The 26,942-nt window shown below is 39.3% G+C and overlaps 1 protein-coding gene across 11 annotated transcripts in view; it reads right to left on the reverse strand.

Annotated features, from left to right (window-relative positions):
- The window catches only part of KLHL29 (kelch like family member 29), a 601,388-nt gene that overhangs the window by 80,551 nt on the left and 493,895 nt on the right, over positions 1–26,942 (reverse strand). For all 11 annotated transcript variants that reach the window (XM_073335871.2, XM_073335864.2, XM_073335869.2 and 8 more), the window contains 2 exons: positions 19,480–19,618; positions 707–906 (listed from right to left, as the gene is read on the reverse strand). In XM_073335871.2, coding sequence (XP_073191972.1) covers positions 707–906; positions 19,480–19,618 — 339 coding nt within the window. The remainder of the gene's footprint in view (positions 1–706; positions 907–19,479; positions 19,619–26,942) is intronic.

Below are 26,942 nucleotides of genomic sequence, written 5' to 3' on the forward strand. Positions count from 1 at the left end.
GGTGTTATAGATGGTTATAAGGCATGGTTATAAGTAACCTATTTTCCTGTTGGGACTCTATATCAACATACAACCATTGGCTAGAATATCTATTAATAATTTATTAATGGAACCTTAATATAAAAGTGTGTGACCATTCTACCTGCTGTGGTTAAGATGGATCTCATTTACAAGACCTTGGAGAGTGCCAGAACTATTACTTCAGTGGCCACAAGGATATTTCACCTGACCCTTAGAATCTGTTTTTCAGGGATGCAGGAAAATGGCAGACCCTGACCCTTTCTATGAATTAATGGGGAGTACATATTCACCTATTGTTATAACACACCTAGTTTGGCATAGTTTCTATAATCTACTGTAATGACCATATGAATGGGACATGCATGTGCATTTTAGCACTCAGTGTCTGCATAAAGTGCAACCTTTGTCAAATTAAATGGGATACTGATACCAAAAACAAAAAATCTATCCAAGATGAGAATGCAGTTGAATTTTTTTCTTCAGCTGCACAAACAACTTTACTGACTATAAATCAGTTTAGTGCTGCAGCAGTGGGAACATTTTAAGTTCAGAGCTCAGTCCAAACAAATGAAGTTCTATTTTGTTTCAAATAACATTTAATCTTGAATTTCCTAGTAGAGCTACAAGATTAAAAAAACATCCTAAGGACTATAAACTAACAAGATGGAGTGGGGATGACACTTACCTAGAAATGACACACAGACTTTACAGAAAGTATGAAACTGGAACTTGCTGGCAGCCTCCAGAAGAGTTTTTGCATTGGCAGAATCTATGATCAAAGAACCTGTATAAACAAACTCCAGTAGTAATTCCAGGACTTCTGCAGTGAGGTTTGACATGGCCAATTCCAGCTTCTCCCCGCCTCTGCTACTGTCTCGTGGTGACCTGGTAACAGCAGACAATGACATTCTTACAGGACATTACGCTATCCCCCTTTTGTTGTTGTTTACCAATTAGCGAGGGCTAGAAAATCGATACATTAACTTTCTCCATATTTTTTAAGGAATTGAAGAGTATTGTATTTTAAAATAACTGAACTTAAAGACTTTAACTGGATCTGGAAGAGAAGAGTCTTAAAGCAAGTTTTACAAAAAAAAAAAATCAGTTTATTGCTACTCTGCATTTTCATGCAAAAGAAGGTTGCAAAAAAAAAAAAAAGGAAGAAAGAAAGAAAGAAAGAAAAAGAAAAGAATGAGCCAACATTAATGAGAATGAGGACCAGGATTAGCTTTCAAAGGGAAACAATACATTTTAACATTCAGAGTTAACATCTCATCTTTTGTGCATAATATAACATAGTAAGGCAAAAACACTCCTAAATTTCAAGAGAAAGGTCACCTAGTTTTTCAAGAGCATATCCTCATCCAGTACATGGAATGATATTTTAAATGTCATGTGCATTTAGGGATCTATTTAAGGACCTTTTCTGTCAGCCATAATAATAGTAAGATTTTAAAAACTGTTGGGGTTTCTTTTTTGACTCCTCAATGAATGTTAATGTAACAATATATATGTTTTTGTTCTAAAAATATATTGTTCCCTTGTAGGCACTAAAAAAGAAGCCCCTCATGGCATTGCTTTGAAAACTGAATACAAGACAAGATAGACAGACAAAATGGTTAGAGCAAAGAAGGGAGGGAGGTGGGAAAACAATAACCAGCTCTGCCACAGGAAGCCAGCAGCCATCCTCTAGGAAGTTTCATGACTGTGGCCTACGATTTTTCCTGCATAAAGTGCTAAACAATTTGGGGATCAAAATATCTCCTGCATTTGAAGTGTGCATTAGTGCTTGTGAAACTATGGGACAAAAAATAATAGTAATATATTAAAATAAGGGCCCAGTTCCTAATGCATGGTTGGCTGGTGTAGCTGCAACACTAAGGACAGGTAACACCTGAAAGACAAAAATGATCATAAATTTGGTAACGTCAAGAATGGGGGGAAAATCTGTTAAAGTAAGAAAATAAACTCCTTTAGTGGTTAGAGCCATTCAGCATCTTCTTACAGAAACATTAATTTCTCCAAATGACCAGACAATCAAAGTCCACTCACTCCATCACTGCTACAGTTCTCGTGAAAACCACTGGATGACCAGCACCAATGTGCATCATAGAGACCACTGAACTCTTCATAATAAATGGTCATGTTACTATCCACTGGCCAGGGCCAGCTTTAAATACAAGCAAGAATCACTTCTACAACAGCTTGGGAGCCTACATGTTCAAGGTTCCCAATGCTGTGAAGAAGCTTATGGTCAGATATCCCCTTCTAGCCCTGGAACCAGAGGACAAAGTCTACAAGGCCAGATAGTCTCCCCCTCTCCCCACAAACACACATACAAAAATCCCCAAAGCAAGTTGGGGGATCTCTAAATCTGAGGCAGCCCTGTCACTTTTTTTAATACCTCTGAGTTAGACAATGGCTTCAGGTAGTAGAATAAGCCATATTTAGGTCCTGACCCTACAAAAGCTTATGTATGTGAATAGACCTATTTAATACAATGGTATTGATAATGAGTAAAATTAAGCACATGCGTAAGTCTATGCAGGATTGGAGTCTTAAATTTGCTTCGTATTTCTAGTTAAAGTACTTATAGGCCTCAATTACCACAAATATTCAGCACCTCACAATCTTTTTAGCCTCACAACACCCTGGCCAGGGAGCAAAATACTACTCTCCTCATTTTACAGATGGGGAACTGAACTACAGAGGGTACATCTACACATGTCTCCCAGACCAGGTCAACAGACTTGGGCTAACAGGCTCGTGCTAGCCCTCTACAAATAGCTGTAGAGACAGCACGTTGAAGATGCAGCTCAGGCTGGAGCTCAGGCTCTGAACCGCACCCCTCGCCCGAGGCTTCAGAGCCTGAGCTCCAGTCTGAACTGCAACTTGGAAAGCACTGTGTATACAACACAGTTATTTTTAGAGCACTAACGCAAGCCCTGCTCGCCTGTCTGTTGACCCAGACTGTGAGGCTCACTCCAAAATACTGTGTAGATATTCCCAGAGAAACTAAATGACTTGCCCAAGGCCATGCAGGAAATCTGTGTCAGAGCAGGAAATTAAATCCACATCTCCCAAGTCCGTGGCTAGTGCCCTAAACACTGGGTCATCCCTTGTGGAGACATAGCCTGTGGGCCATGCCATAGTCCAAAAGCAGATACACAAGCATGTACGTTAAGCAGGTTGCTTATACTGCCCAACATGCACACATTGTACTAAACCCAGACTTTTTAACAGGTGTGCTATATGCTCTCAGAACGGTCATGCATGTAAGCAGCATTTTGCTCAAGCTACAATTCCTCTTGGGACGAGATAAAGAAGTAAAGATTGGTTGAGCCCTGAGAGGTAGCCCAAAATACAGTCCCCCTCTCACAATCCCTTGTACCTAATCTCTAGGTCTGTACAGATAGGGAACCTACCTAATGGAGGAGCAAGAGAACCTTTGACCACAAGGTACTTCGGATGCTATGTATCAAAGTGATTCCATGGTATCTGATGTATCTTGCGGTAAAAAGTTCTCTTGCTCTACCATTAATTGCTTCAAATAACACTTTGACATGAGTTCATCAGGCAGGTCTTGTTAATGTTATTCAATGTTTGGGCATAGATGCTCACATTTTTACAGGTATTTAGGTATTGGTGTGCTAAGCAGGGCAACACCTAACTGATTTAGGAGCCTAAATTTAATTTTCAAAAAGGGATTTAGGCATTTAGGAGTCTAAATCTCATTGACCATTGATGTAATTCAGACTCGTAAGTGCCTAAATCCCTTTTGGAAAAGAGATTTAGGCTCCTAAATCACTTAGGCATTACTGCACCTAAATACCTTTAATATTCTGGGCCAGAGCACTCAGTAATTTAAATGGGATTTTATGGCATTCGGTAATGGCAGGATTGAGTCCTTGCATGATAGGTAGGCCTGTAGCAAGCAAATATTTGTCTACGGTATTAATTCCATTTGTGCTGGCAAATGTCGTGCGGGTGAGTGCATACATGGACATGGTAATAAAGCTCTTCAGGTGACTAATCATGAGCAGTTTCCGACTGTGAATGCAGCAGTGAACAGGACAGATGGTGCAAAACCAGTAGCCTGCCACTGACATTAGAATAAAGAAAATACCAATTTAAGCAATGACTCCAGCCTGTCATCTTTAGAATAATTAAGTTATAATCTCTTTTCCTTTGTAATACACCAAGCAATAAATGGCTGCTGCAATTGATTAAATACCAAAACAAAGCTAAGGTGTTCAATGAATCACAAAAGCCACTTATGGAAAGTATAATACAGAGCAATAGAGATTATTCACATTTCACAACCAGCCAGAAATGGAAACTGAATTGTGTCCGTTTCTGCCTCTGATGCTTTGAAAGTGGCGTGTTGTGGTGCTTGGGGTTTTTAAATGATGTACCCACCAGGGGCACAGCTTAGAGCAGTGGTGGGCAACCTGCGGCCCATCAGGGTAATCTGCTGGCGGGCTGAGAGACAGTGGCCCAGCCAATAAGAGCTGCGGGAACGGCGAACTGTGGCCACTGGGAGCTGCAGGGGGCTGTGCCAGTGGACAGTCAACGTAAACAAAATGTCTCGCAGCCCGCCAGTGGATTACCCTGATGGGCCGCAGGTTTCCCACCACTGTTTTAGAGGCATCACTTACTTGGGATGCATACTGAAAACATGCCTGGTTCAGCCAACAAAGTAAAAGAAGAAGCCTGCATGGCTTCCATGCTGATGACCTGGCTCTGTAGATTTACTTGGCCTGGAAACCAGATGGATTATTGGCTAAAGCAGGTCCTAAGGGATCAACAGTGAGTTTTCAAAGAAACAGAGAAACAGAAACGTGTGTGGAAACAGACTTATGACTGGAGACATCACAGAGAGCATTAGTGTGGTTTGAAACAGGATTCTGGAGTCTGATTTACTGAAATGGTTTTATAATAGAATTTTTCTTAGGTATTTCCTTTCTAACTCTGAGGTATTATATAATGATATTCTTAAAGTGGTTCCTGTGTTTCTTATTTTATATGCAGCAGGATATAAAGATCCTCTATGCATCTAGCAGACTTCATAAATGTACAAAAATGGACCATATTCTCCTCTCAGTTATACCGGTGCAACCCCAGTGAAGTCAGAAAGTTGCACAAGTCTAACCAAGAGAAGAATTTAGCCCTGCTGTAAGTGCTTACACAGTTGACCAAGTGAAAAAATGTATGTGCATATATATACACTTGTGCACAAGGGGTCTGATCCTGCATGACTGAAATCAATGGGAGTTTTGTCACTCACTTCAGTGGGTGCAAGAGGAGACCCTAACGGTCTAACATTGTTCTCAGAGAGGTCAACAGCAAAACTTCTATTAGGGAGAATTTGGCTGTAAGTAAAAAAAGTGCGCACAAACACATGCACACACAGTACATGTTAATGGAAGCTCATTACAGATATAAATAAGAACATGCACATACACCATCCATTTTGGACATCTGACAGACTGTCTCCTTAGCATTTTATTCTAGCTTGAAGCTGGGTAACGTAAGTTTTAGGTCCATGGACATAGTTAAACAAGGCACATTTTGCTGTTTGCTCTGTGAACTCTAAAGTTTAAATAGAATAATGTCATTTTATGGGCCTTCTAATCATTGCTCATATTATAAAGGTCAAACATTTCACATTGTGACAGAAAATCAATAACTTTCCTAACAGCCACTGGGGGCAAAAAGTTTTGCTTCTAAAGAATAATGTGTAATAAACAATTTTAGACCTTACTTTATCATTGCTGCAATCTCTGGGAACAGCTCGAGTAAAGAGCTGGTAATTCCTGATATAAAAACTCATTAAAATTAGGAAGTGATTTAGAACAGGACTTTAAAAAGATGTATCTTGGGCTAAGCAGCAAAAAGGTTAGATTAGGTCTACATTTAAACAAGCTAAGAGAGTTCTTTTGCAGCTTAACTATATGGTAGCTGTCAGAGAATTTTTTCAGATTTACAAATCATATAGCCTCCAGTGGGGTGATTGGTAGACCTAAATAATGTGAAAACAAAATTTAATGAAGAGATAAGCAAACCACATATTAGTTCTGCATCGATAGTGCAGTTACTAAATAAACAAAGCAACTTTTTACTGTTTGGGATAAGTGGATCTACCTAAATAAAGCCAGGGTCCTTGGGCATGCTCTGTCCACTTAGCTCAGCTACAACTTTCAATGTAATAACTTAAGCTGGAGAGGTCATAGGCACAGGGAGACTTTTAAAGCAAAGAACATCTCAGTTATAAACTGGAACCCAAAGAACAAAGTTACTGGCCCTTTCATTGAGTTAATCTATATAGGGAAGCTAATAGAGATGCACACCAGTAAAATAGGATTAATATTAGAAGGGGGAAAAATCCTTGCTTGCAATGTTCAGGATTGTGTTCTGGAAAATTTTTACACACACACACACACACACACACACACACCCTCCTCTGAATTCTTGGTATTAATTTGTCCTTGAAATACATTTCCTGAGATCCAGCTCACATGAACATCAGCACTAGTGTTTCATGCTTAGTACAGACATAACTAAGTTTTCTTCATCATCTCTTGAATAAAGTTTAATACATATATATATATATACACATATATAAATTCTATTCATGAGATAATGCACTTGGTGTATTATATAAAATAACTTCATTACATCATTTTTATCAAGATGTTCTTTTTAACATAACCCTTCTGTGATGCAATACAAAAAATTTTATAATGAGATGCTTTGAGTGTCCAAGCTTCATTTAGACTCCAGCTGAAGTACCCTTATAGACGGAGTTCTCCTATTTCACTTCATCAATTTACAGACAATGATACTGCTGCTTCTAACTGGCTTGAAACACTGTTTTGATTGACTAATGGTCTGATTGTCTCTTAGAGTTGTCTACAGTCTTACTCAGTTTCACTTCAAATGTGAAAAGCTACCTATGAGCCGTGTAGAAACCAGTTTTCTCACGGTTTACAAGCTATAGTCAATAAAAGTCAAAGCAAATTCAGTGAGACAAGGTGGGTGAGATAATATTTTTTATTGGACTAATCTCACCCACCTTGCCTCTCTAATATTCTAGGACCAACACGGCTACAACAACACTGCATAAAACAAATTCAGAATATTCAAAATGGAGCTGCCTGCAAGGAATGCACATGAATAATACAAAATGCTTTATGTAAATGTATGTTTCTGACTAGGAACAGTTGGTTCCCACACTGCCTCAGCATGCTGTATGTGAACAGGGAGACTAATAGACCTTTCAGTGACATCTCTTCACGTCTGAAGCAGTAGGAGTACATGAGGTGCAACCTCAAAGGCATGTCATACATCACAGCGTCGCCCTATGAAAACGGGCACCAAATAAAAGATTAACCCTAAAAATAAAGGCATTTTTGGTATAGTGCATCTGAATATCTTCCTCCGCGCTACCCCCCAGCAGTTAGAGTCTGCCTCTTTCTTTGTTTCTATCCAGGGCCCATCACAATGCAACAAACAAACAAAATTTAAGCAACCAACAAAATTAAATTGGTATCTATCAGATAGATTCAGCTATTGTGGGCATCTTTGATTTCCCTATTGATTATTATCCTGCACATCTTGGCCACTTGGAATTTACTGGCAATAGATTCATAGATTCATAGATATTTAGGTCAGAAGGGACCATTATGATCATCTAGTCTGACCTCCTGCACAATGCAGGCCACAGAACTTCACCCACCACTCCTAAAAAAGACCTCACACCTATATCTGTGCTATTGAAGTCCTCAAATTGTAGTTTGAAGACCTCAAGGAGCAGAGAATCCTCCAGCAAGTGACCCATGCCCCATGCTACAGAGGAAGGCGAAAAACCTCCAGGGCCTTCCAATCTGCCCTGGAGGAAAATTCCTTCCCGACCCCAAATATGGCGATCAGCTAAACCCTGAGCATATGGGCAAGATTCATCAGCCAGATACTACAGAAAATTCTTTCCCGGGTAACTTGGATCTTACCCCATCTAAAAACCCATCACAGGCCATTGGGCCTATTTACCATGAATATTTAATTACCAAAACCATGTTATCCCATCATACCATCTCCTCCATAAACTTATCGAGTTTAATCTTAAAGCAAGATAGATCTTTTGCCCCCACTACTTCCCTCGGAAGGCTATTCCAAAACTTCACTCCTCTGATGGTTAGAAACCTTCGTCTAATTTCTAATCTAAATTTCCTAGTGGCCAGTTTATATCCATTTGTTCTTGTGTCCACATTGGTACTGAGTTTAAATAATTCCTCTCCCTCTCTGGTATTTATCCCTCTGATATATTTATAGAGAGCAATCATATCTCCCCTCAACCTTCTTTTAGTTAGGCTAAACAAGCCAAGCTCCCTGAGTCTCCTTTCATAAGACAAGTTTTCCATTCCTCGGATCATCCTAGTAGCCCTTCTCTGTACCTGTTCCAGTTTGAATTCATCCTTCTTAAACATGGGAGACCAGAACTGCACACAGTATTCCAGGTGAGGTCTCACCAGTGCCTTATATAACGGTACTAAAACCTCCTTATCCCTACTGGAAATACCTCTCCTGATGCATCCCAAGACGACATTAGCTTTTTTCACAGCCATATCACATTGGCAGCTCATAGTCAACCTATGATCAACCAATACTCCAAGGTCCTTTTCCTCCTCCGTTACTTCTAGTTGATGCGTCCCTAGCTTATAACTAAAATTCTTGTTATTAATCCCTAAATGCATGACCTTACACTTCTCACTATTAAATTTCATCCTATTCCTATTACTCCAGTTTACAAGGTCATCCAGATCCTCCTGTAGGGTATCCCTGTCCTTCTCTAAATTAGCAATACCTCCCAGCTTTGTGAACTCAGATATCCCTGTACTTGATACCTCTATGGCTTGTGCTAAAGGAGATTTCTGTTAACTTAATAGGGCTTGTGGCCCAAAAACTAATGAGCAGTTTTGATTCTATCCAGAGGGCAGTGGAACATGCATACTATTCTTTACAACATATGTTGACACCTGCATCCGAGAGCCATGGTATTGCCCCCCTGATGCCATTGATGTGGCTGGAAGTTGCACACACAGACCGAGTATACGGCCCTTAGGATTGCTGTTTTCTATATCCAGCTACCTAATGAACTTCCAGCTTCTACACCACCTCCTAAATGTACTGTGACATTCTGTTCTTAATGGTTTTGGTTTCATAGTGAGGGACATAATTAACATAAGAGCAAATATTTGTGTTCTCATTTCACTAGAGCAAAACATTTGCTACCTATGCCAATGGGATAAAAAAAATCAGAAATTAAATTGCTTCATTCCCTGGACACTTTGTTTGGGTCTAAAGGAAACAGGAAATCCAAGATTAGAATATGAGATGAAGCAGTTAAACCAAGAACAGCTACTTCTTTTTATCTCTGTCAAATTGTTTTGATTACCAAATCGAGAACACTAGACTGGGATTGGCAGCTTCTCATGAGGCTGAAGAGTGTTAGTTATGTGCTCATTAAAAACTTTTGTTCAAGTCTACACAATTTAGGCGGAATATCTTGTTTACTGTGGTACATAATCCTGGAGGTACTGAAACTCTAGGCAAATAAGAACAAAGTGCAGCATTACTGCATCCTAAATGTCCACTGTTTGACTTTTCATCAAAGTTATTAAATGGTTCAAAGTCACGTCTGTTTATCTTGGGATAAACAAAAAAGAAGCTTAATGACATCTGTAGCTTACCTCTAGCTAAGTAGAGAACAGATATTGTACTCTGCATGGAAAGCAATGTTTCATGCCTAAGGACTTGATTTACAATTCTGTATAATTATAGGCTTATCATGAGATACAAATGTACAGATACACAAACATAACAACATGGATTTACACAAAACAGACCCCAAGATGTATGTACACACTGTGGTCACACGTTATTTACTGAGTTACTAGAGTTTATACAGCTGCAAGATAATCAGTCATGTAAATGATGACAGCAAGAGACATTTATAGAGAAACATCATTGCAATACACGTGCCATAAGGCGGTGAATGTTCTATTAAATAGGATTTTTTTAAAAATAAATTATACCCTAGCATGGCTTCTCTTTTGGAATTATTTTATCGGTATCAAAATCTACTAACTTGCAAATCTCTGCCTTCTTTACGCTATCTCAGAGATAAATATTATCTGGAGCCTCAGCTACTGTCCATCTGTCTCATGAGACAAGAAAAACACGTACTGTAATGATGCTACAGCGTGATTAGGGTAAAGAACTAGCAAAATCAAGAGATTCAATAGATTAGTGTTTGAACACAGCCTTGCAAATTCATCATGAAAGTTTACCTGACCACGCACAAAATCTACTTGTCCACCCTTTACCATGACATTGCTGCAGATAATGTTATTACTTGCTCCAGGCGAATAGAATTTGGCAAGGCTGGTTTAGCATACCAAGGGCCAAATGCTCTCAGTTTGCAGCTGTTCAATCTCCAGTAAAGTCAGTGGAGTTCCATGGGTGTAAACTTGTTTGTGTATCAGGCATTTTCTCCTAATGCACCATCCACAAATCAGACAAATGATAATTTTAGACCAAGACAAACTTTAGACCAAGACAAACTATAGGATTAACAACAAATGCTTTTGTTAACAAGAGACATGGCCAGAACAAAACAAAAAACAAACAAAAGAAGCAAATCTCAAATATGCTTTTAAGGCTATTCAAAGATGGAACACGATCTAATTGCTCTCTACAGACTGCTTCAAAAAAGCAAGGCCAGGATCAGTTGAAGGGTGTAATGCTATAGTAGCTGAGATCACAGACTGAAATACACATGCACCTCACTGCTGAGACTTGAGAAAGAAAATAGACAATCTTCAAGAGGTCAGCTTAAACAAGTGGCAAGAGAATGAGCCAATGGGCCTTGGAAGAGCAACATTTGCTGTCTCTGAACTCTTTTGCTAGGGACTGGGGACAATGAGTCCCTCTAAGGATCTACTTGTGGAGTAATGAAAAACTGGGCCACAGTATTAAGAGTCTGGGCACCAACATACTTGCAAAAGCCTCCTTTGAACAGAAAACAGCAAAATATATTGTGGAACAAAAATTTTGCTTTGGGGATTTTAGATGAAGGAAGAAGAATTAAAAATAAATTTAATGACTGACAACAGTTAATTCTTGAAAAACTAAAGGTTCCCCTCATCCCACTCAGACCTGATCTCTTCTGATCATATTTACTGCACAATAATAAAACAGCTTAGCACAAAGTTGGCATTATACAAATAATAAATCTCTTTCACTGGATGTGGTGAAATTTACACAAGTGTTTATGTAGGTATATCTAAGGCTCCCTTTCAACACTGGGGGAATAATTAAATATTTATTTATTAATTATTACTATTATGTATTTATATTAAGGTAGTAGCCCCAAGGTCCTAATTGGGATTTCAAGTATTAAAATGAATTTTGCAAGGTGCTAGCTCTTTGTCACTCAGATATAGGGTCTTGTGGTTACATTTTTGTAATATAGTTAAGGCTTGTCTACATGGGGACATTCAGGAGAGTTAATCTGAATTAACTAAATGTGTGAATTTAAAGTGAATTAGTTAAACTGCATTAGATCCTTGTGTGGGCACTCTAATTCAAAATTAAAGTGGCCTTAATTCGGTTTAGCTTAATTCACTTTTCTGAGTGTCCCTGTAGAGGCAAACCCTTAGAAGAGGCATGTACCACTTAAAAAAAATATATGTGAAAGATATTATACCACGTAACAGGTAGTGTGGTTTTCACGTATCTCCTATTATTGGTACTGGGGATTTGTTACCTATAGAAAACCTTCAAGAACTGCTCTGCACATTTTGCCCATCAGTGTTTAGTGCAACAGGAACAAAGGATTTGCCAAAAGCTGATCATATCATTAACATAAATTCAGTATCCTAATCCAGCAGTGGCCAATACCAGATGTTAAAGAAAGGCAAAAATAAATAAATAAATCCCACATCATAATGTACTTTTGCAGTGTTGTAAACACAGGTGGGATAGGCAGGGTCAGAGTCATCTTTGATCCTGTACAGCTACCTGATAGCATCCTGAACCATCATATTTGATTATTTTCGTTTTAGGGCAAGACAAGCTTTTGGAGGTGGCCAAAAACAACAGCGTTGAAGAGCCTGGCTCCGGACCCTGGCCTGTGCAGTTTTTGCCTATTTGTCTTTGATCCATTTAGCTTTAATTTGCTCTTGTAACATAACTCTTCCCCTTTGCCTGTAAATTGCAAGTACATAACACAGTCAAGCTCAGACTGGGCCCTGAGATGCAAGTAAATATAGCTAGGTCACGCGAATCAGCGTCTTCCGAGCGGCTGCATGACAGCAGCATGGCTCGCAGATAAGTCTAGCCAGAGCGAGGGCAAGGGAGTGATTAGTCTGTCATTTCTTGGATAAGATTTGTAGTTCTGTCTAGAAATTACGAGAGTGAGAAGCCCTTGCCTCCCAAAGAGAGAGAGGAGGCTGAAGTTAAGTGATTCTGCTTGGTACCTCTGCAAGCTGGAACTGTCCTGAGGCAGATGCTTAATTCCCATGCCATAGCCTGAACTTCAAAATGGACCTGCCCTGTCTCACTTGCCAGGTTTTGTCTTTCAAAATAGAATGAATTTATCTGCCTGTCAATGCAGAGCAAGCATCCAGAACAAGCCTGTCACCCCACCAATCCACGGCTGCATTTGCTTGGCTAAATACAGTGATGCTGAAACTTCCGCTCTGGACTCTGTGTCAATTCCTAGGCCCTTTGGTTCAGAAGCACAGTTAAATATTTGTAACCTGCAGTTCGTTTATATTGAAGCACGTGAATTTCTGCTCAGTGAAAACATGTTTTTCAGAGCCTGGCAGCTGCATAGTATCAAACCCTAGCGGCCAGCTGTGACATTAGGGTGTGACTGTTGCTGCCGCTTAACAAAATACAAGCGGCAGGAGAACAGCAATGACAAAAAAGGCTGCCACTTATAGGAGCATAAATCTACTTCCCATGGCAGTATTTCAAGCCCAACCTACTGTAGTTATGAGCTACCTGTTTAAGAGGAAAGGCATCTATAGCATTACTTGCACCTTCACAGCAAAGGAACAGTACACTTTGTACTTTCCAATAAACCTCCCTTTTTCATAGGCACCTGTCAAGGTTCCTTCCCCACTCTGAACTCTAGGGTACAGATGTGAGGACCTGCAAGAAAACCCCCTAAGCTTATTTTTACCAGCTTAGGTTAAAACTTCCCCAAGGTACAAACTATTTTACCTTTTCCCCTTGGACTTTATTGCTGCCACCATCAAGCGTCTAACAAATATATAACAGGGAAAGAGCCTACTTGGAAACATCTTTCCCGCCAAAATCCTCCCAAACCCTACACCCCCTTTCCTGGGGAAGGCTTGATAAAAATCCTCACCAATTTGCCTAAGTGAACACAGACCCAAACCCTTGGATCTTAAGAATAATGAAAAAGCAATCAGGTTCTTAAAAGAAGAATTTTAATTGAAGAAAAAGTAAAAGAATCACCTCTGTAAAATCAGGATGGTAAATACCTTACAGGGTAATCAGATTCAAAACATAAAGAATCCCTCTAGACAAACCCTTAAGTTACAAAAAGACACAAAAACAGGAATATACATTCCATTCAGCACAGCTTATTTTATCAGCCATTTAAACAAAACAGAATCTAGCGCATATCTAGCTAGATTACTTACTAAGTTCTAAGACTCCATTCCTTTTCTGTTCCTGGCAAAAGCCTCACACAGACAGAGAGAACCTTTGTTTCTCCCACACTCCAGCTTTTAAAGTATCTTGTCTCCTCATAGGTCATTTTGGTCAGGTGCCAGCGAGGTTATCCTAGCTTCTTAACCCTTTACAGGTGAAAGGGTTTTTCCTCTGGCCAGGAGGGATTTTAAAGGTGTTTACCCTTCCCTTTATATTTATGACAGCCCCATAAATGGTTTAACAGAAGTGACTGATGATATCCCTCTATGTACAGTACATCTCTGATTGCACCTGAAAAACGTATCTGATTTTCAAGACTTTTTCCTCCTCTTTCAAAAAAAAGATGCAGGGATTTACTTTTACAAATGTTTTATCTTTACAGGGAAGCTGAAAGAGATAGCTGCAGATATGATCCTGACTCTCAACTGGGGTTAAAAGCAAAAGCTCTTGATAAGAAGCAAAACAGGAAGGGGTTGCTAAGAGTGGATTTTTCTTTCACCTGCTATTTCTCATTTTTGGCTTCTCATGATGTAAATACAAACCAGACAGTCTGTTTTCCAGACACCTGAAAGCTTTTGCAGTTTTGTCAGACTGTTTCAGATGGAGAGGGGCAGATTTCTCCATCTTGCACCAAATTCTGCCTTCTTTTACAAAATCCTGAGTAACTCCCATGACTTCAATGAAGTCACACTGAATTTACAAGGGTGCAAGGGAAAGCAGAATTTGGCCCTAATAGTCCAAACTTCTCTACCTCACCAGCCTTAGCACCCAAGTCCCAGGTACAAAAAGAGGACCTGCTACCCCATTTTAGAAAAACAAAACAATAGAGAAAAGAAGTAGGCTATCCTGGAAAAACAATCTGGTCGTGAACTAAAGTTACTTTGCTCCTTTGGAAAAGAAAGAGGACCAGAGTTATGCCAGATTATGTTCCATCAAAATTCTTGGCTTTGTGATCTAATCTCCTGCTGTGTGTATTTTATGCTGTACGCTACTGGAATTAGCCAGCCCTCGGTGCTACAAAGTTAAGAGCATCATTAAAAGCAAATCTTGAACAGTTAAAAGGTACAGAATACTACTTGAACTTCTCTGTACTGCTGCCTCACAAAGAAATACAACTCTGAGGTTTGCTTATAAGAGTCAGTATTTGGGCCTAGAAAGGGATTTTAAGCCAAGAACTTCCTATCAATGTGAATTTGATAAGGATTCCAGGGCTCGACATTTAGAAAAAAAAATCAAATTAAAAAGCTCCAGTGAAGTTGACTTTGCTCTAGAAATATCAGACATTCCATTTATATGGCAGCTGTATTTGTCTACTTAGGATGCAGTTTGAAAACATTATACCACATCATGGGATTTTCCATTCCTTTCTTCCAGACACACATAATCAAAACAAAGAAACATACACACAATCAAAACAAGGAATTATAGTTACAAATGGAGCTGCAAAATCTGGTTCTGGAATGTGGACAACCTTGCCAAAATTGGGAGGGGAGGGATGCGTGGGTATGGGGTTTTGGTTTGGCCTATTATAGAGATGGAGCCCAAAGGAAAAATTAAGATTTGGATTTTGAATCATGCCCTCTATCCCCCCATAAAAATATATGGGGTGGGGTGGGGGGGCAAAGTTGGAGGGAGGGCTGTTTGGATTTTGGTCTATATCTAGTCATATAGAGATGATCACAGATGTATCTGACATATACACACATATAGCATACACATACGGGTTGAGCCAGAGCCACAAAACTCAGATTCAGATTCTGGTCTGGATTTCAACTCCAATTCCATAATTGGAAAGAATTCAGCTTGGGGTATCTGTTAGGGACCAACTCCAATGTACACATACAAGACATGTGGATATTATTTAGGTTACAGGGGATCCTCCTGTTTCTCCACCTCTCACTCTTGTTTAACATTCACTCCCCCTCAAGGTTGTCTGCTGCAGTAACCTCCTGTTGGCCAAGTCTGAATCTTGAGTAATGCCACCTGATTAGCCAGAGGACTCCCTCCAACAAGGGCTGAACATGCTGTCTATCTTATCCCCAGCTCTGGGAGCAAGTGTAAGATCAGGTCATGAAATACATCTCTCTCACAAGGGAAGTTCTAAACATTAACCAAAAGAGTCACCAAGAAAAAAAATCCTTACAAATTTAACATAAAGAGTAGTAAGTCTGTTCCAAGAATTTGATGTTTAAGAAAGCTACAAAGTAAAGGGACATAAGAATGCTAGCAATATAATTAGGCCTGCCAACTGTGCTTTGTTTGAGGGCACATACATCTCACCCAATCCTTCTGCTTTGCCTGTCTGCTTCATTCTTGTGAGCATGGAGGGTACAAGAAACCTGGAGCAGACACATTTCAATATGCTGCCTGTTTGCAGGAATGAACCATATAGGTATAGCAGCAGGATGGGGCAAGAATGTCAGACAGTGAAGAAGCCCAATTCATTGACTTGTTATTGTTGGGTTGTTCAGCATAGGAGTCTTTTTCTTTTTAATATGGGCTGAAAGCACAACTTGGGCTTGGTCCGGTGCACTCTGGCTTTGGCCCAATCAAGCATATAAGCATGTGTTTAATTGTAAGTACATTGTCAATGGGACTACTCATGTACTTAAGTGCTTTGGTGGAGGGGGGCTAGAGGGCTCAGCACCGGACAGGACCAAGCCATTTTTAATAAACAACAGATCTTCTAGGATCAGGCGAACAATATGTTTTTATTTGAAAATATAAATATTTTAATGGTATATAAATAAATTAATGTTTGTTTTAAAATGTATATTCAGTTTTGGGTCAGTCAAATCTGACTGTGTCTTTTTCATTACAATGCGGTACACTGAGTCTGAATGTTGAATTTATCCTTTAAAGACATTGTTGTAATAGGCCTTAATTATTTTCTAACATTCCCTTTTTACTCATTTGGGGCATCATTTGCTATTTTAGATATCTTCAGATACTCACCCACAACACCCAGTGGTATCAGAGGCAGATAATCAGATGTGTTAGGACAGTAGTTTGTCCATAGTACAGGACATATGATGCAAGTACACTGAAAGGTATTTTGCAAACATGTATACACATGGGGACATGCAGACACATACCTAGAGCATCTTTATGGGGATGATACTGTTCCCACTGAAGTCAGGGACCAAATTCTTGTTGACTTCAGCTGGAGTGGAATCAGATCTTATATCTATTGTACCACTGAACTCAGTGTCCTTTATATAAATATTTAGGAAATACAAAGATATTTACTTATTCTTCAGCCACTAAATCCAACTGTGTATGTTTTTATTTTTATGATAATAGAAAGAGTGCAATATAAATCACATTAAACTTTAAGTGTGATCTGCGATTCATCTTTCCTCAAAGGAGCTGTTAGCAACATGTGACCATTATCAAAAGAACATTCTAAACATGCTATATTTATAAATATACTACCATTGTGAACTATCATGATTTTATATTACTAAGGGCATGCTCCCACAAGGTGCTGATTGCCTCTTGCAAGTTAAGTGTCCTCAACTCCCATTAACTTCCATGGGGTCACTCGAAGGATTGGGCTTTCCAGTGTAGTTCCCTGAAAAGTGAGTCTTTAAAATGGTACCTCAGAGCCCCAGGTTTAAGGTCTGTCTAAGACACTAGCACAAATATGCACACTCAGCAGGTGAACATTTATTTTTTCCTATTTTCCCCACCAGACAGCCTGAAAACTCAACCTGCCATCAAGCTGGGTTCCTCCCTATTCAAATGTCATCACCAGTAATAGAAGTATTGTTGCCTTGGATACACCTGTGTAGTAGCCCCATAAGCATTCATCAAGGTTACATGAGTGAAAGTGAGGCCATATATTGGGGCTGAACTGGTCTAACTGAGGTCAGAATTTGACCTGAGAACTCTTTACTACTGCTGCCAATGTGTGAGAAGGAAAAGAACACAAGTTGACTTTCAAATTCCCGGTTTGAGTTTTCAGAGCCTGCAGTTCAGGGGCAATAAACCCCCACCTTTTTCAGTTGGAAACTGAGTGAGTCTGAGGTGAGTCAGAGAGACAAGTGTGGAACTCCAGGATTCCACTTTCGCAGAGTCACTTTTCAGAGGAGAACTGCATTTAAGTCTTTTTTTTTTTAAACGATTGCTCTGATAAATCAGCATTCAGTCTATGGTTCATCTCCATTCGACAACTAAATTACAATCCTCCCCAGATTCTCGCTAGAAATAGATGGTGCCTGATGACTTTTGTAGATGAACTAATGTCTTCACAGTCAAATCCAAATGACACTCCTTGGCCAGTCAATTACTGGGTTTCTATAAATGATGCCTAAGATCTCCTTTCCCTGTAGACGGCATACCTTATCTCTGTGAGAGGCATATACTGTAGCCTTAACTAGCAAGTGATAATGAGCAGACAGGAGAAAAAGGACGGAAAAGAGATCTATCATAGCTAGAGCTAGCAATCATTAGGTTTACAGAGGGAAAATAACAAGCTACCAGGCCAACATATCTTTTATGAATAATTGATAAGGCAGTCAAGCACAATTAGATCATAGTACTGTAATATATATGCACAATTAGAAAAACAGCTTTGTGCAAAAGGACATAATACATTGAAAAGGAGATACCAGCCAATATGCCATCCTGAAATAAAATACCGTCACTATTGTGTTAGTTGGCAAAATTTAAATACAGAATTTGAAAGCAAGCAAAATGTTCTGTAATTCCATTTTTTAGCACAGTCCAGGCTCAGTCTGCTTAGGAAAATACTGCAAGGCAAAATCAGCAGCTGCATTAATTTGCTGATGATTGAGAGAAAAATGAAAGTTATCCTGGTGGTGGTTTTTTTACCCTCCCTTCTTGCTACTCTGACTTACTAATAATATGAAAGTACCAATTTATTCCTATCGAGTATATGAAGCATACAAATTGAAAAATCAATGTAATGGAAAAAAAAGATTATCATGCACTGTTTAGAATCAATCTGCTAGAAACTGAGAGGGGGGAAATGCAAAGGCAGAGACATGAGGTTTAGAAATGTACATATTACATTTACTCTAAGCTAAAGCAGTGTTTGCTTAAGAAAAACTCCTCGTAGTCTAACATGCAGACTGAGTTATATTTTTATCTAACATTGTCTTTCCAATTTTTCCTATGAAAATTTGTCAATTGACTTTTTGCCTTTAAAAGGCCCCAAATAATATTTTTTTATAAATATTAACCCCCCTTTCTCCTAAGTGCCACATGTGACATAGCATGTGACAAAGATTTCAGGGCTGAAGGGGTTAATATTGTCTAAATACTTTATTGGTATGACGTTTCAGCATCATTCACAGGAAAGCTTATGGCTTACTGTAGCCTGAAGGATAAAGTTTTGTAATATGTAATGGAATCCCTTTAGAATACTGATAGCAATAGTTCTATCGTGTGGTCTGGATCACTACTAATAGTTCTGTTTTAAGCTTTGAATTCTTAGTGATGGAACACTTTCTTCAGCCAAAATAGGCCATTACTGATCAGAAATAATTACACTGTACAAGTCAGATGTGTAACAAATGGATCTGAGTCTCAGTTTGAAAATACATTCAAAGGTGGTGGAAAGAATGGCTACTGGCTCTGTGACAGGAGATTCAATCTTCATAAACCTGCAAGAGAGGGGAAGAAAAAAGCGACACAAATGCGCCCTACAAAAGAACAGACCAGATCACAGCTGGAAGGAAGGCAAACCTTTTAATCAGGTCCTTGAAATACAAGCTGCAGGAAGCTAGAACATTTTGGTGGACTTCAAACTCTTTGCCTTCAACAATAATTTTCAGGTCTGTAAACTCTTTCGCTCTGCGTTGCTGGTTCAACTCCTTCAACATTTCTGCAGAACAGAGAAGACAGACAGTGCCAGGGTTCCCATTAAGAGTTTTTATTTATTTTTTTTCTTGTAAAGAAGTAGAGAAATAGGAAACACTTGATATTGTTTGTTGGCAAGACTGGCTCAACACTGACAGTCAAAGAAATAATAAACAAACTTCATATTAAAAAAAATAAGCAGGAACCAGTAGGTCTAAATAATTTAAAAAAATCCTAAACTCGTAAGGGTTAAAAACAAAAATTTAAAAATTTGAGCGTCAGAAAATCAGACACATAGATAACACATTATCACAGAAAAGTTAAATATAATTTGTTATAAGAGAATGTGAGAACTACATAATTTTTCTCCAAATGCAAATATCTTTTGAATGTTTTGGAATAATACTAAGTAAAAACATGGCATTTTGATGTAATATGAACTGGATATGTGTCAAAAGAATAAAACCAAACCCTGCAAAAACAGCATATCCTAAACTCAAACATACCAAGAATGTGTGAAACTTCTCAGTCAACAAAATACAATAGTATTAATTATAAGTATTATGTTATACTACATTGTATTAAAGTTTAACAGGATTATCAATGCAGCTCTTAAAATACCTTTAAACATAGGTGACAATGGAATATGTTAAAAGATTATCTTAACAGCATTCTTATGATTAAAAAAATCACACAGAGAGAGTAAATTATTGGCTTTTTTACTATTTCCAATTTTTTTACACGCAGAAGATTTTCACCATTTCAGTATTTTTAATCTGTAGCCTTTGACAGCTTCATTTACAGCAACCATTGACTTTCGCACATCACAGGAGATTCACAATGACAAAAATAACCTCTGAAAGTATTTCTGTCCTGCAGTAAGCACCTACCTCGCATGATGCCTCCTCTCACACAGCCTCTCGGTACTGAGAGAATGAAATAACAGCATGCCACATGTCTTCATATGTGAATGTGAACTATTAAGCAACCTAGATGTTCTATACGCCTGTTGGATCATTTAGGTGAAAGTCTTTCACTAACGCTGGAGACCAGAATAATTAGCAGGACGAATAACATACAGTTAAGTTGAGGGTGTGTGGTGGGGTTGAAGACAGTGATCAAGATGATAAAACTGACTTTAATATTAATGTGTTTTATATATACATATATCTATATATGCACATTGTGTACATATATATATATATATAGAGAGAGAGAGAGACACACACACACAAACACACACACATATACACACACACATGTGCGCATACACAAACACACGCACATATATATTTGCAATAGGTCAACATCCTCATTTCCTCAAACATCATAAAACCATGTACACATACATTTTCAGATAGAGTTTTACATCTAAAGAGTCCAATTCTCATTAACATGTAAACCCCCTTTACAGTGTAAAGGCGTCTTAAAGGGGGTGTAATTGTATTTATGGCCACTGTATTGCAGAGTGATATAAAGGGGTCTTAGCGTAAGAGAGAATCAGGACCAAATAATCTTATGCTGTAATCATGTTTCTTCTACCGCCAAAATGAAACTCATCAAGCAAGTGTCATTTCAGAGAAGCCTCAATTATCCAACAGCAAGAAAAAAACATGCAAACTTTTTTATTCAACTGTTACATTAAAAAGCAAACTGAAATCCAGCCAAACCCCAACATCTGTGGTGAACATTTTTCAGGATTAAGAAAATAAATGTCACCTTGCACATTTATATCTATTTAATGGAAACACAGTAGTGTCTGAAAGGCTAATTACTATGTGCTGAAATGGGTCAGCATCCTCCAGAGAGCAAGCAGATCATTAGAGAGGGCACTGAAATAACAGTAGGCTTGTGTCGGATCTATAATAGAGGAAAATATACCACTCTGTCCTGTGGGTGCTACATCATGGACTATTTTTAACACGTTCTTTTGAACTAAAACATAATACTACTGCTCAAGCAAACGCAAAACTTAAATGGGGATGAAAGTGTTCCCTCTTATCTAGAGAAGTTTTATGCTTTTGTCTCTGGCAAACATTTGATGATGGACTCTAGAACATGGGCCAAAGTCTGAGTTGGGCCTGAACCCTGTAGGCCTTGTTCAGTCAAAAGCCCTGCTGAAAATCCAGGGGCACCAATGTGTGTTTTGTCTGAATAGGGCCTAAGTGACCAAGGTCTTTGGTTCCACAAGAACATCTTTAGATGCTATTTTTAGTTAAACATGTTGGGGTTTTGTTATTTTTAATTTCCCTTTTCTCGTCAGATGTACACCACATTTTTCTAGATCTTCTCAATCTTGGCCCATCTTTTCCTCTCATTTTCAGTAACTGGATTTTCCTCAGACCAATTTTCTACCTGTATACCTCATTTTCTCCTTCAAACATGTTTTCTGATTTGGTCTCTTCTTCTATATATTTCATCCTTTGTTTTCTGTATCTCTTTTTCAAATTTCCCCACCCAATTTCCTTTCCTCCTTTCTGTACACTTCTGCCTCTCTTAATCCCCTAGTCAATCCTCCTTCCTTTCCCCAGCCATATCTACATACCCTAGCCATTCAGAATCTTCCACATATAAGAGATCCAGGTAATGGGAAAGGAGATGGATCCTTTGAGTTTGGTACATCTTTTCCTTCAATACAGTCAGATAGAAAAAAGCTTACCCTTGTGCAAAGGGTCAGGCAATCCAACACAACTTAATCCCCTGAGTCAAGCATTATGATGTTGAAAGATAAGGGAGCTGCAGGTAGAGCAAGCATGCAGATGGACCTTTGCCGCTGCTTCAGACTGAGCGGGTGGGTGGCACTTAATACCGTTCTGAACATGCTGGGATGGAAGGTGTGTGGGAACTGGCAGCAACGCATACAGCCGTGGATAGATTAAAGACAACGGGGATGGGAGTCACTGGATCCATGACCATGGCCAAAAACTCCATCATAATAGGATTCAGAATTCAACCACTACACCTCCTCATAGGCTACAGCGGAGGCTACAGAGGGGCTGTTCCTCATGTTTGGGATGGTTGTTTTTAAGTGCCTGAGACCCTACACAATACATCATGTAAAGCCTGATTACTTGGCACTCATTAATTACACCCAACCCTGTAGCTCTTAGGCACTCTGTTTACATTGTTTGCAAGCAGGATTTGCCTGTGCAGTATACTGCACGCATTCATTAAGGGATGCAAATCACAAAACATAGGTCTGCAGCAATGGTTCAATTTGGCTCGTAACAATATAAACCTGAACAATCCCTGAGAAGCAGCAGAAAGGCTTCTATTCTGCCATTGCAATTTTGAGGCTATAATTCCCCCCTCTCCCTTCTGACCCATTAAACTGCCCTGAACAGTCCTTTCTGTTATGTAGCTCAGTTTCTGAATCAAAGTGAGACAAGGCAGGGAGAAGAGAAGGAAGAAAGGAGGAAGTCAGGAAGCTCCATTGATTCATTGATCTTCCTTGTTGAGACCCCCTTTGTATTACTACATAACTAGCAGGCATTAGTAGTGGATACAAGGTTATATCAGAATGCATCCTTATTCTCAGTATATTTGTAATGCTCATACTGTGCTTAGCCAGGCATTAATGATTTATGAGAACTCAGGATCAGTTGCAAAACAAATTTTTTCACCAGGTAATAATGCCTGCCAATGAATTGTACACTGCAGTTCTGGCAATGAAAAATGATCTGAGCTTTCCCTTGCTTCTTTCTTTTGGAGTTCCTATTTTCATCTTTTCCTCCTAAAGATGGGATTCCCTAAAAGAATCATAAAGGGGCCCAGCAGGGTATTTATTATTATTCATTTATTCTTTTGGTTTCTTTGCTTTTAAAGAGGGGGTCTTTTTTTCTTTCTGCCTTTCTTTCTTCCTTCCTTTCTAAAGGGACCCACTTATATGCACAGGGCAATTATAGCTAGCGAAATAGAGGAATAAATATCTACACTGCAGTGGGGAGGTGCAACTGCAGTACATGTAAATATAGCAGCATACCCACGGTGTCACAAGCAGCAGCAAGGGCTAGCTGCCGAGGTACGTAGCCAGGCTTATGGGCAGGGCTGTATTGGGTTGGCTAACCCATGGCTACACTCTGTTTTTAGCTAGCTCGATCCAAGCTATGGGTATGCCTATGTGTACAACAATCACACCTCCGGATTGCAGTGTAGACATACCCAAAGATCATTAAACTAGCAGGGTGGGCCCCAATGTTTTCTCCCCTCAGTGATTCCATAGGCGATATACTCAATTCACAAGTCCAAGGATTTGTTCCTATGTGCCCACTCACCATAGGATCTAAGAAATTAAGCTGGGTCATTTCTGTTTCTTACATCATTACTGATGCTAAGGATCCTGTAATCAGAACCTGGCTGAAAACTGATGATGCATGATATAGATTAGAATCCAACTTGCTCTCCGTTAGCTCCACGGGTTCTGCCACTGGGCTAAGGGCAGTTAAACCGAAAGAAGGATACGGATTTAAAACCCTGCCTCCAAACAGCTCCGCAAAGTTTGGGATGAGAGGTACTTTTACCACTATTAGCCTTCACAACATGGCTAGGAGGTACTTTTAAACACAGTTATACCCAGTTCACAAGAGAAAGAGAGGCACAGAATGTTGAAATAACTCTGCTGAGGTGATACAGTGAGTCAGTAGCAGAGTCAGGAACAGAATTCAGCAGCTCTGATTCCCAGTTTCCAACTCTAACGACTAGACAACAGTCCCTCCCCCTCAACTGAGAAATTACAAACTAAGCCAAAAAAGCCAAATGATCATGCTGTACATAGGACCAACATTATCTGTGTTCTACTCCTGAAAAGCCAGCAAAGGGAGCAGAAGTAAATTAGTAAGCCCTATTCCAAACTACCAATCATACTGCTATAACAACCAACAAAGTAACTTGTTACCCACATTTAGACTGTATTGCAAATAGCGGGGACTGGCAACACAACCCCTGGAGGCTTAACTTATTTCTTAATAATGCCCTCAGGTTTCCTTCCATTTGTAATAATGGATTCATTAGTTTAGTTTAAACTCTGAAAGGTGCCACATATGAAAAAGGGGACAGCAGGAACTAGCATACAATGGGCTTTTGTAATATTTGGGAGTCAGCATAAATAGCAGTTATTAAAAATTGGCTTGGAAAAAGTGATGCATTTCAAAATTACCCAAAGTAATTAGTGATACATTACTAATTATTCCTATATGAAGTGTGCAAGAGATACAGAGAGCTTGCCTATACTAAGTTCACATCATCATAATTCATGATCAGGACAGGAAAGATAAGCTAGCTAAGAAAAAGCCTCAGAAAGTAAAATCCAAATAATTTTTGGCCTGAAAAGTAGAGATTACTTCTCAGAATTATGATTTAAAAATAATCTGTAACTATAAATAGGCATTAGAGCCACACTGACCAGCACTGTCCACACACCTGCACATTACTACATACCATGGTACATTTTGGACAGTCATATGATAAGTTCAATTATGAAGCAAAAACAATGAGTCAGGTGTGTAATAATGACAGAAAATTTTGTACAGTAGTGACCTGCTTCATTTGAGTGGCTCCATGGGAAACCAAGATGAATGCCCCCTCCTGAGATGCACAGTTATTTCTGAGGGCAATTCACAGAACCATAGCAAGCTATGTGACGTGGCAGAATATTTCACGGGGTCTCACATTTTGTTAGCATCTTTTGAAAAACCCTTCTTCACCCCACCGCAACATACATGAACGCAAAAAAAAGAATGAAAAGAATGGGGAATACTATGCTGAATTGGTCCACTTACTCTGGCAATGGTGTTAATGACAGGACTGATTTAGCTGTGTAGGCAACCTTCAACTATATGCCTAGACACACGATTAGACTTATCCATCAGAAGTACCTAGGCCTCCCTGGCTATGCAGCTGCTAAGGCTGTTTTCTGTTCCAAGGTGGCGCTTTGACACTGTACACCTGTCTATGACTGTGCTGATCACTCTGTACATTCCACAATGATGTGACATGGGGATTGGTTATTCCTCACTTGATAGATGGAGAAGATTCCACATGATGGGAAGACAAAAACATCTCCTTGGATAACAGCTTTGTACTTATGAGTCAGGGAAAGGAAAGGGCCCATCATTCTCTCCTGCCTCTCAAGAAAACAGTAGGAGGAGAGGGGAGGGGGACAAGTGACTTTCCAACAATAGAGGGAAGGAGAGGGCTCCCATCCATTGGCCTGTGATCCTGACATGAGTCTGCACTTTGGGGTAATTATTTGTATGCTTTTTACAATTAAAACTGACCTTAGCCGGCACCTGAAATATGTTCATCTTCATTCTTGTGGTCATTCAGGTGTAAGGCCCCAGCAGGGGTAGGAAGAAGGGAAGAGAGGGAGTGACAGAAGAAAGCAAAGAATCATTCATATAAAGCTCTCCTCCCCTGCGTGAATGATTATAGGTGTTTACTGTGACCTGTCTACAGCAGACCAGCCTTCCTCCCAAATAGTCAGTTTGCTGCAGAGCCAGGATCTTCAGTCATTGTGACCCCAATGCATATCGATTTCCGGTCAATATTATGAGCAGCTCACTTCCATATGGCCCTACATCAGACAAAACGAGCAAGAAAAAAACCCACCACACCCTGTGCTGGGGAACCAAAACCCAAAACACAGACTCACTGACCCGCTTTTCTGTCAATGTAGCATTGTGGACATCTTTAAATATGTATGCTGACAAAGAAAGCAAGAACCTGGCTGCTGGAGGGAGTGTTAGATCATTTTAAATTCAACATTGACCAGATAGTTACATAAGATCATTTCCTTCAAAAGATACTACATCTTCTAGTCTGTGATTTTCCCATTTTCAAGAGTGTCAGTGATGATGAGATGCCTTGTGGTGCTAAATAGGGTTTCCATTATTCATATATGGCCAAATCCTGCTTGCCTTCCCCATGTGAGTAATGGACACTGAACTTAGTGGGACTACTATTCACATAAGGAGGAAACTGAGCAGGGTTAGGCCTGTAATTAGTCTTCTTCAAGTTACTCAAAACTCTGGAATGCTAGAGCATCATTTTTTCCCACCAATTTGCAGTTCATTGTCATCATCTTAGCTGACATTAAGATGTACTCAGAGGACAGAAACCTCTTCACACACTGTGCAGGTGACATTTTCTAGTTCCATGTCATGGAGATAATTCTAGTGTATTATTTTAACACCTTTTCTTTTTACATGCAGAGATGAAAAAGATCTAAGTATGTGATTGCAGGATATCCATTCAAAATGTATTATTGGGGAAATCATTGCTGACATAAGGTATGCTTTAAAAATATAATAAAAAAGGAGTTTGTTTTGTACTCAGGGCCCATATGAGAAGCC

Source organism: Lepidochelys kempii, chromosome 3 (assembly GCF_965140285.1).
Source record: "Lepidochelys kempii isolate rLepKem1 chromosome 3, rLepKem1.hap1, whole genome shotgun sequence".
NCBI classification, from domain to species: Eukaryota; Metazoa; Chordata; order Testudines; family Cheloniidae; genus Lepidochelys; species Lepidochelys kempii.